This window comes from Biomphalaria glabrata, chromosome 3, assembly GCF_947242115.1.
Source record: "Biomphalaria glabrata chromosome 3, xgBioGlab47.1, whole genome shotgun sequence".
Lineage (NCBI taxonomy): Eukaryota > Metazoa > Mollusca > Gastropoda > Planorbidae > Biomphalaria > Biomphalaria glabrata.
In genome coordinates this window covers 26494965-26506441 of record NC_074713.1, presented here as the reverse complement: position 1 = coordinate 26506441, position 11477 = coordinate 26494965, and the positions used below count along the sequence as shown (strand labels likewise).

Below are 11477 nucleotides of genomic sequence, written 5' to 3'. Positions count from 1 at the left end.
GATTCAAACCCAGGACCCCAGGTTTGTGGGCCAATAGCTTAACCACTCAGCCACCTCTCGGGATGGTGTGAATGAAAAATAATAAGAATACGAGTAATGAATGATATTGACTTCAGAGAAGAAAAAAAACGTCGGAAGATTTAGACATGAAAATATTAAAATCATTGTCAGTTGCGTAGCAATAATCGATCGATGGAATTAAAATGCATCTCATCTAAATCGTATACAGCTTTGAGAATTGAGTTTTATGAGACGGAGTCTTCTAATAAATATATAGTACCTGCATTGTAGTGTCTCTGTAAAATGTACTGATACACGCTGGATGTAAAGTATCATTTTAGACCTTGCAATCTGTAGGACAAATGACATCATCGGTATCTTAGGCCAACGGTAAAGTAGGGTGTCATGTGGCCAGCACAACTGCAAACCACCTTAACTTTCTTACAACTATTGTTAGGTACCTAGTGGAGTTGGGTGGACTTCAGGGCGTCCTAAAAATCCCTAAGTTTTAAAAATCCCAGTCCACACATATATTCGAACTTGGGACCCCACTCAGCCACCCCTCTCCATACATGTATAAGTACATATGCAAACACATCTTTATATTGTGAGACATAACCTAACGTATATAGAGTGCAACTGCTACAGCACATCATGACTCAGTGTATTGGGTTCGTTTATTAAAATGAACAAACATCACATCAAACAGCACATTTACACTCAGAGCATCCAGTGGTCTCATTTTTATGGAATCCATCCATCCCGCAGTCCAAGTCGCAGGAGAATGCCGGACAGGAGTTGGACATGATCAGCACGGTGGTGTCCGAGATGCCAGAGACTATCGTGGAGGTGATGGTGGCCGTTGAGGTGTCAGTGTGGGGCTGCAGATTGTACTGGCAAATGTAAGGGTGCCTCTCGTAATGGGGGAAAAATATCAGGACGTAGGACTGGTCACATAGAAATTCGGACCACTTGCCGGAATTACGGAGGTCCATCAGGACGCAGTCGTCGGCATCGGAACTGGACACGTGACCCCAATTGCTATAGCTCAGCGGCGTTCCATCCTCCCATTTGAATTCATTCTCCTTGTCAATGTCGTTCAGGCCAATCCAAACTTTGTCGGTGACGTCCTTGTAGTCGTGCACTAGCGCATTGTACAGGAAGTTCTGGATCTCCGGCGTCTTGACCAGCGCCAGTGTCCCGCCATGACTTTGACAGTTTTGCCTGGCCTCGGAGTGCGTCCTTGTTTGAGTCAAAACAAATTGGTAGCAAGCGTTTCCGAACACTTTGAGAGAAGAGTCCCTTGCAAGATTCTGCGGGCAATCGTTAATGGTCTGGCATTTCACTGAAAGAAAAAAACATTGAATTTACTAAACAACTCACATGAAAACGTGTTTTACAGTACTTGCAGGCTAAGTATAAAACCTAGGTTGAAACACGAATTACTGTTTTGTTCTCTCACTTCAGTTCTTTAGGTTGGAGGCTTGCAGGCTAGGTATAAAACCTAGGTTGAAACACGAATTATTGTTTTGTTCTCTCACTTCAGTTCTTTAGGTTGGAGGCTTGCAGGCTAGGTATAAAAACTAAAGGCTAGAATGAAACACGAATAATTACGTACCCCTTCTAGGCATTTCGTAACACTTAGTACCCCTCGTTGCTACCCACTCAAAAGGATTTATTTTAATAGCAATATATTTTTTGTAGACCTACATACACACAAAATAATAATAACTCTATTACAATTAAGTATTGAATTATTGTTTTTATTTTTTCCAAGCTTCAGAGACACATCATTCTAGAAAAATAGTTTTTACATTGAAAAAGTGGGCTTGGCGACGAAAGTTGTAACATCCCTATCCATTTCTTGATCTTTGTAGAAATTCGTTTTAAAATCTAAGATAGCACCGTATTTGACTTTGTAAAAACTTAAAATAAAAAAAAAGGATTTAAAACTTATGATATTTCATTTTAATCTATACACTACTTGTTGTTTTTTTAAATAAATCAGCATAGTTCATTATGTGCAACGCGTACCCAGCCTCTGTGTAGGAATATTGCCACTGAGCTATAAAAAGTTTTAATTAGTCTATTGATAGTTTAAAGTTTTTAACGAAGGATTAATTCTCTACATTAATGTAATTATTGTCTCGGGTCGTCTGTTGCCAATTTAGTAAATTTTCCATATAAAAAAATAATTAATTACGAATTATCTATTTACTGGTTGGTTATTTTGTTTTTGACAGATTCGCGTGTCGTCATTGACAATAAATAATTGTGCAAAGTTTTAACTCGATCTGAGAATGGGAAGTGGGAAAAATACCTTGTAAAAATTTGAACAAAACGGAGGGAATGACTTGATAGACGGCATCTACTTCTGCAAGTGGAGAGGTTCTAACTATCCCAGGGTCTTTTTGAGGAATATTTATTCTTTAAGTTTCATTAAAGTTGGTCAAACGATACCTATATCTAAACACAAGAAAATATTTTTTAAATTCTTTAAAAAAAAAAAAAGCTTATATTAAGCATAGTTGTATTAATTAGCTTGGATCAGTTATATAATTAAATTTGCAATAGATCATGACTAATAATAAAAAAGTGTTTATAAAAATAAATTTAAAAAAAAAACGGGGGAAGTCCTGAATTCGAACTTGAGGGCGAGAGCATTCTCAGACTTCACAAGCCAACACGGTAACCACTCTGCTAGTGAAGAGCTAATAGTTGTAGTAGAGTTATCTCTTGTTTCTATAGTCTCGTCCTATTTCATGTTTGTGTTCACTAGGACTCAGACGACGACCTATAAAGGGGACTAATTCAGCTTACACCATCACTTCGTACAATTTCTTCCCTTGTTCGAGACACCAAACACTATTAATTACAAATAGTAAATTAACTAATTGGTAAATTTTTAAAATTGATTCTTGTGTTGGCAATTAGTTAACATGGAAAAGAAATAATTGTTCAAAATTTCAGCTTGATTCGAGATTGGATGTTGGAGAAATAACTTATCACTTTTACTAAATTGTCTCACACTATGTCAATAAAGCCAAGCTTTGTAAGGAATAGTACTTGTTGAAGTATACTATTGACACTGATTACATACCTAAATGTGACGAAATAGTGAGAAGCAAAGAGATCAACAATTTCTCCATGTTCTCTCTGATCTATTACTTCTTAGAGATCTTAACAAAAACATGTAATGTTCAGCAACAACACACGAAGGAAGATAAACTTATGTGTTGTATTGAGCACGAACTTATCAGTAACTGTGTCTGAACTGCAAGCAGATGTTTTCTTCTTTGGCCTGAGCGTGAGAGTCACAAAAGTTAACAATGTCAACTAGTTTATTAAAAAAAAACCAGATCAAGTTTTTTTTTCGCATTGTGGCAGGAAAACGAAAAGATATTCGTTGAATGCCTAAAAAAAAACAGACACACACACACTAGATTGTTTCATAGTTCATTGGTTTTCAATAGGCGTTAATCAGAGAAATAACTGAATGGATGAAATACAATTATCTCAGGATTTAAATATGTGTATTCATGTAGCCACCCAGGGCCCTGACCAGAATGGGGGGCATCCAAAAATTTAACAAATTTAATTAAGTAATATATATATATATATATACTTTTTATATTCAGCCGGAGCCGGATTTGGCAGGATCGTAAAATACGATATCCGGCTGTTTTGATCTCATAATCTAGAACTGATATTGAACATGTGATATAATGATTTTTTTTAGATCTTTCAAAGTTCTGATGCAAAGACTACTTTTTTGTTTGTAAAAGCGAAAACTTTTATTTAAAAAATCATCTATGTGAGTACTTTTTTTTTTTACAACTATTAATTATTGATATTAAAAAAACAAGATTACAAAGACAGTTTGTGTGGAAACACAAGCTCAAAATCGGCCCCCGAAGTGGTCCACCCAGGCAGGTGTCGTGCGCTCGTGAAGTTTTCTTTTTGTGTTTAATAGTTGTGTTTTAATGTCTAGGAAGTGCTGTCTAGAGTAGTGTGTATGTGTTTACGTCACCCTTAGTTCCCGCAGTGGAGAGAGCTTTTGTGTTTGTGGTTTTCTGTTTCCCCGTTTTAACGGTACGTAAGTACATAGTTTTAATAAGTAGGATGATCTCTAGGTACGGGTGTCGATAGTGAGTTCTTTATTGTAGCGGCATCGCTAGATCTAGGTTTTCTTTCGTTTTAGGGTGTTAGGCTTGGGGCTATGGGAAAGTGTGTCGTCCTTAGAGCCGTGTCTTTAGCTAGCGTTGTTTGTGGTGTATGCAGCTGTTGATCTGTAGGGCGCCGAGATGAAGTGTGCGTGTGGAAGGTGTGTGTTATTGGTGTGTTATTTGAATAATTATTAATGTAATGTTAACCTCAATGAGATTCACACACATTGAAATATTTTATTAGTTTGCAATGAAGTATGATTAAATATTGTTCACGTTGACGATTGTTGCTTAATCAGTAACGTTTCCGTTAGATAACTTTTATTCGTTGTTCATTTATTTAGTAGTGCATATGCTAATACTCTTTGTTTTGGTTTAAACTGTTCAGGTGGGGGGAACCCGAAAAAACACTGAACTTACGTCTACCCCTAGAGCAACACACTGAAACCCCCACCTGACAGCAGGTAAATTGGCATGTTTCAATATTTTCAGAAAGAATATCAGAATGAAATTTGCATCATATTCACTTCTTTATGTGATACTACTGTTTACATAATAAATAAATCTGCACCCTTAAACTGGAAGAAGATAAACTATTTCCTTAATAATTTATAAATGTAAACTTTGTTCAAATAGTTTGATACATTTAAATCTAAATCTAGATCTACATCATGATGATATGTCAAAACTACGCGCTAAAAAAGTAATTCATTTTTTTAAAACTATCAACTAAACTGAAGTTCGTATTAAAATTATTTTAAAAACAACATTTGAATGAGTTTTCTATTCCATGAGTTAGTTAATAAATGGAAAATCTATTTTATGATGATCCATTGATACTTTTTCATTTTGACCTTAGATGCACATTTTTTTGTATCAATGCGCGAATCTATGAATGAAGCTTGATTTATTAATGAAGAAGTCTGTGACCTTTATTAAAAGACTTACCTACCCTGAAGTTTGTCATTTAAGAGTGGTGTATGTTTTTTTTAAAATCTTCTTCCATAGATAATTTTAAACATTAGATGGTTCACTTTCAAGAAAGAAAAAAGTAGCCGTTGCATCAGAACTTTGAATAATCTAAAATTTCATGATGTCTAATGTTTTTATTTTCTCTTCTAGTTTCTGAGATCTAAGCGGGACGGACAGACGGACGAACAGGCAAGCCACACAAAACTAATAGCGTCTTTTCCCCTTTCGGTGGCCGCTAAAAAACACATATCCTTAAAAAAATTCTTTAGTATATAGTTTTGTGGTGGAATAGTGCCCCTGTAGTTCACGCGATAATGCGATGAACTACTTATTAATTGTTGTTTAGAATTATGTTCCACTTTTATGCTTACTAAATAGATTTTTTCTCTTTTTTTAAAAAGTAATTTTTTTTTTTGTAAATGTAGTAGTTAGTATGACAGAACTTTCATAAGTAAGCAATACAGTTGTAAAAAAATATTTTGTCAAAAAATCTAAAACCGTTTGCATAAATGTGTTTAAAATATGGCTAATAGTTATATCCCTTACTAAATAGTCTCCCGTGCTTGTTACTATTAATAGTGAATAGTTGAAAATATGGTGTATTTTTATGAAAAAAATTGATTGTTTTTAAAAATTAGATTTTTCGCTTTCAGAAAAGAAAAAAAGTAGCCGTTCCATCAGAACTTTGAATGATCTAAAATATTATATTTCTTTATCTTTTCTAGTTTACGAGATCTAAACGGGACGAACGGACGAACGGACAGACAGACCACACAAAACTAATAGCGTCTTTTCCGCTTACGGGGGCCGCTAAAAAAGGAAGATTATTTAGTATGGGAGATGACTATTTAGCATTTTAAAAACATATTTATGCAAAGGAATCACATTTTATGTCAAAGAAATGTGTTTTTTAATAATGCTATTACGAAGTTGAGTATTTTCTGCCACATTAGCCATTACATTTTAAAAAATTGAAGAGAAAAAATCTATTTATTATGCATTAAAAAAAATCCTGGCTACACCCATGCTACTACTACTATGTGTGAAATTGTAGCTTGCAATAATTATTCATTTTTTTAGTGTGATTTTTTCCACATTCAAACTTTTGACCGCTTGACAGGTTTTGACTATAACAAAAGTAGGAACTGAGTGACTATGAAGTATTTCCAAAGGCACTGACTACTAAATACGCACGCTTTTATGTTCATTTCGTCCTAAACTTCGCCGGCTCGCTTCCAAGGGAAGGGAACGTTTTCCTTACTGAAGCTATGTCATTACCTTTGCAATTTTAGTGGTAATAAAAAAAACAACAAAAACATTAAAAATACAACAACAAGAAGATTTAATCAAAGTGTAATTGTGTTGTCAATACGCTATTATCCTATCACTTATCTGGACCAGCTCTGAAAATGAAATGGGGGGGGGGAGAAAGAAAGGGATATCTGGGTGAATTATACCATAATTGGTTTTTATAAGCATTTAAAAAAAGGAGGGGAGGAAGACCTAAATTCTAACTCGTTGCTTACGCCTATTCAGGCCGACGCGCTAACCACCCTGCTATTAAGTTACTCTTGACGATAAAAGATTGTATAGTTATATATTGTCTGTTACAATCTAGAGCCTATAAAGGGGACTAATTCAGCTCATATCACCCCTTCAGTCAAGCACAATTTCTTTCCCTTGTTTGAGATACCAAATAAAATAATTAATTATCAATAGTTAATTAACTATTTGATTATTTTTAGCTGCCCCCAAAAGGGAAAAAGACGCTGTTAGTTTTGTGTGGCTTGCCTGTCCGTCTTTCCGTCCGTCCCGTTTAAATTTCGTAAACAAAGTTCTGATGCAACGGCTACTTTTTTCTATTCTGAAAGCAAACAATCAAATTTTTATGCAAGCAGTTTTTTCATAAAAATACACATCACTTTTACAACTATTCACTATTAATAGTAATAAACACGGGAGGGTCTTTAGAAGGAGGAATTACCATTTACTAGATTTTCAACACATTTATGCAAATGGTTTAAGTTTTTTGTCAAAATGTTTTTTATTACATTTGTATTGCTAAGTTATGTAAGTTCTGTCATACTAACTACTACATTTACAAAAAAAAAAGTTTTCTTTTTTTTACAAGGGAAGCGTGGTCGAGAGGGGGCTCGAGGTTCGACACCCGACTCGTGCAGAGTTGTGTTTACTGAGCGCCTAAAGGCAGCACGGAAAACCAACTCCTAGATACCCCCCACAAATGAGATTGGACCAAAAGCGCTCTGAGCATGCTATAAGCATGAAAGTAGCGCTATATAAAAGCTATAATAATAAAAAAAAAAGAAAAAACTCTATTTAGATGCATATTATTTGGACATAATTTAAAACACAATTAATAAGAAGTTTTTCATCGCGTGAACTGTATAGTACATCGCAAATGAAATAGCACACACATTTTTTTTTTACGGAAATGTTTTTTTTTCTTGAGGATTTGAATAAGAGATTGACCATTTACAAAACTAATAAGATCAATTAGATATTCATTATAAGACATCAGTTAGGCCATGTTCACATCTAACTTCACATTCACTTTCACCTATCCTTTGGTCTGTCAACCTTCTTTCTCAAATCTTCTCTGTCAATTGTCTTTGATAGAATTTCATTCTGATGTTCTTTCTGAAAATATTGAAACTGCCTCTTTACCTGCCTGGGTGGACCACGCCGGGAGCCGATTTTGAGTTTGTGTTTCCACACTGTTAACCTTGTTTTTAAATAAATTCGTGTGTTGTCAGGTAAAAGAAATTATTGTGCAAAATTTCAGTTTGATCCTAGATTGGTTGTCGGCGAAATAACGTAAACAAACTTTTTACGAAACAGATTGAGTTAACATAAGCTTTGTAAGAACAAACAAGTCAGCAAGTCTATCAGAGAAAATATAATTATAAAATAACATTTCTTTAACAGACACATTCAGGGCACGAGGTAATATTGCTCACTTTGACGCAACCTAACTGACAAACAACGACAGGACAGGTGATTATTTGTAATCCTGTGGTCGAGGTCTGAACACCACCGTCCAGATGTGTGGTAGCCACTGTCGTGGTAGCCACTGTCTGTACTGGATACTGACAGATGTAAACATGCGCCTCCTATGTGTCAAAGAAGACAAGGAAGGTATCTCTTTCGCAAAAGACATCGCGCCATTTTCCACCAGCGGCAACGTCCAGCACCACGCAGTCGTGAGAGCCGTGGTCCAGGGTAGCACTAGGTCCCTCGCTAGCAGCCCAGTGGCTGTACACAGGTAGGGTTCCGTCATCCCAGACATATCTGCTTTCTTGGACGATGTCGTTGAGTCCTATCCACGCCATCGCAAACGGACGATTGTATGTGTTCAGGAGTTGGTCGTACAGATAGTTCTGTGTGTCCTGGTCTTTGATCAAGGCCAGCATGCCCGCGTTCTTCTCACAGTCTGCCTTGGCCTGCGAGTGGGTGTGTCTCCTGTACAGCACGAACTCATAGCAGATGTCCCCCCTGACCTGGAGGTACTGGTCTCTGGCTAGGCCTGGAGGGCAAACATCAGTTTCTTGAGATGCTTTGACTGGGGAGACAAAATAATGAAAGGCAGAAATAAATATGTACACTCATGGATGGATTCAAAGTAAAACGACAGCAACACAAAGCTCTAAGAGTTGCTATCTAACAAAGGCACAGATGTATCCATTATTCTGATTGAAAGTAAAATAATAATAATAATCTTTATTATCCATATGGAAATGTGTCTTACAATTTGTGCATTACACGAAACAAACATGATAATCACAGAAAACCAAAATATACATTCACACTAGACTCACGCATAATTTATATGTGAAAAGTTGATATGAGATCGTTAAATTTTATTGAGTGATAACTAAACAACTACAAGGCAAATACAACCGTTTTTTTTTCTATTTAAAAGAAAGACAACATTTGCATCCCCTTGGAAGCATGTTGGTAACGTTTTAGACATTTATACCAACAAAATATACACTAAGGTTACAATAAAATATATAGATTTAGATTACTACAGTAAATGTGCCTAGGCTGCTTGTGTAGATATCTAGAGATTCTTTTATGTGTCTGCTTATGCAAGATATATTTTTTTTTCCCATTTGGGTGTCAGCCTCATATAAGTGTTACCTTGTGCGGACCGCACCCCCCCCCCTCGCACTCCCCTAGTGACGCCAATGCACTGAGTAGCACATAGGAGAAGCAAATGAGAAACAGGAAAAAGTGAGAAACATAGAAACAAGTGAGAAACAAGAAAGTGAGATATAGAGAAACATGTGAGAAACAGAGGAGAAGAAACAGAGGGCAAGGAAAGCACAAACAGAAGTTATGAAGTAAGAGAGTTTCTTTTAAAAGCGAAGTTATTGTTTGTTTGTTTTTAGACATATTAACATATAAATAAAGGAATCAGTATTCAAAATAGTTTCAGTTCCTGTAAATGATGACCATAGATCGAAAATAAATGTCGTGTAATTAGTAAATTTCAAGTGTGAATGTCTTACCTCGAGTCACTAAAATAGACGCTACAAGAAGTAGCTTCGAGAACATGACTGTCGTCTGAAGTGATGGAAGGCAGGAAGTGTGTACTTGATTCTTTTTTAATAGTTCTGTGCTTGATATTTACCTAACAGGTGTTGTAAACAAATCATAAAGAGAGATTGAAAGAAAGAAAGAGAGAGATAGAGAGAGACAGAGATAAGGAACTGGCTGTCATTCACTGAGTTTTGTTTGTGGCTGTACATTAAAATTAAGATACGCCTATCTTCTTCTTTGATGGAACGTCTTTATATTATAAGATAAGATAATAAGCAAAATAGGTTTTTATCGCATTATATCTTTTTTTTTAACATTACATAATGGTGCAAAGGTAAAAGCATACCATGACATCATGGGCGTAGCCAGGGAGGGGTTTCGGGGGAGGGAATTTGTGACTGTTTTTATGCTTTAATTTTGTCAATTGTAGGTGAGATTTTAATGTAAAGCCATCACTTGCCCCATTGCAGCCCCACAAAGGGGGTAGAGTCTCAAATCCTCTTCCTTCTATAAATAAAAAATAAAGAAAACGACAGTCACCAAAATTCATGAGAGTAGCCAAACGCACTAGCGGATCCAGAACTTTGGAGTGGGGGGGTGGCGATTTTTTTCCAAACCCTAACCCTAACGCCCAGTAAACCCTAACTCTACGCATAAACGTGCATACTGCGCGCGCGCACGCACACACACACACGCACGCACACACACACACACACATATATATGTATGTATATATATATATATATATATGAGAATAAAAAAAGCAGCATTTCTCAACCTTCGGCGAAAAACAAAACAACTGGGGCAGCGCTATAAAGTTCTATGGTGAAGTTCGGGGCGAAGCCCCGACGCCATAAGCGTTTTCTTGCTTTTTTTCACTGCAGAAACGCATTCTCCTGACAAGTACAGCTCATTATTCATCAATGGAGTTCGGGGCGAAGCCCCGACGCCAAAAGCGTTTTCTTGCTTTTTTTCACTGCAGAAACGCATTCTCCTGACAAGTACAGCTCATTATTCATCAATGGAGTTCGGGGCGAAGCCCCGACGCCAAAAGCGTTTTCTTGCTTTTTTCAATGCACAAACGCATTCTCCCGACAAGTACAGCTCATTATTTATCAATTGAGTTCGGGGCGAAGCCCCGACGCCAAAAGCGTTTTCTTGCATTCTTCATTGCAGAAACGCATTCTTCTGACATCTACAACTTATTACCCATAAATGAAGTTCGGGGCGAAGCCCCGACGCCAAAAGCGTTTTCTTGCATTCTTCACTGCAGAAACGCATTCTCCTGACCTGAAGCTCATTATTCATACCTTCGGCGAAAAACAAAACAACTGGGGCAGCGCTATAAAGTTCTATGGTGAAGTTCGGGGCGAAGCCCCGACGCCATAAGCGTTTTCTTGCTTTTTTTCACTGCAGAAACGCATTCTCCTGACAAGTACAGCTCATTATTCATCAATGGAGTTCGGGGCGAAGCCCCGACGCCAAAAGCGTTTTCTTGCATTCTTCATTGCAGAAACGCATTCTCCTGACATCTACAACTCATTACCCATAAATGAAGTTCGGGGCGAAGCCCCGACGCCAAAAGCGTTTTCTTGCATTCTTCACTGCAGAAACGCATTCTCCTGACCTGAAGCTCATTATTCATACTATTAAAAAACGACCTTTCGAATAATGTTGTACTTGAAAAATATTCTAATTTGAATTTATAGGCCCATAATACATTGCAAATAAAACCGATTTGTTCCTTGAAAAGATAGGATACCCCACGTATTTAGA

The 11477-nt window shown here is 36.7% G+C and overlaps 2 protein-coding genes across 2 annotated transcripts; both read right to left on the bottom strand.

Moving 5' to 3' along the window:
- Positions 1-659: 659 nt before the first annotated feature.
- Positions 660-3283, bottom strand: LOC106071312 (lymphocyte antigen 75-like). The gene is made up of 2 exons (XM_013231390.2): positions 3101-3283; positions 660-1345 (listed from the first exon to the last, which is right to left on the bottom strand). Exons 1-2 carry the CDS (start codon positions 3147-3149, stop codon positions 702-704), a joined length of 693 nt encoding a protein of 230 aa, XP_013086844.2. The 5' UTR covers positions 3150-3283; the 3' UTR covers positions 660-701.
- Positions 3284-8040: 4757 nt separating this feature from the next.
- LOC106071311 (collectin-12-like) lies at positions 8041-9838 on the bottom strand. The gene is made up of 2 exons (XM_013231389.2): positions 9671-9838; positions 8041-8718 (listed from the first exon to the last, which is right to left on the bottom strand). Exons 1-2 carry the CDS (start codon positions 9714-9716, stop codon positions 8270-8272), a joined length of 495 nt encoding a protein of 164 aa, XP_013086843.2. The 5' UTR covers positions 9717-9838; the 3' UTR covers positions 8041-8269.
- Positions 9839-11477: the final 1639 nt, after the last annotated feature.

Coding starts and splice junctions, on each gene's coding strand:
- LOC106071312 (XM_013231390.2), bottom strand. CDS start 3,149: ATGGAGAAATTGTTGATCTCTTTGCTTCTCACTATTTCGTCACATTTA. Junction 1,346..3,100: donor CACTATTTCGTCACATTTAG/GTATGTAATCAG, acceptor TTTTTCTTTCAG/TGAAATGCCAGACCATTAAC.
- LOC106071311 (XM_013231389.2), bottom strand. CDS start 9,716: ATGTTCTCGAAGCTACTTCTTGTAGCGTCTATTTTAGTGACTCGAG. Junction 8,719..9,670: donor GTCTATTTTAGTGACTCGAG/GTAAGACATTCA, acceptor TTGTCTCCCCAG/TCAAAGCATCTCAAGAAACT.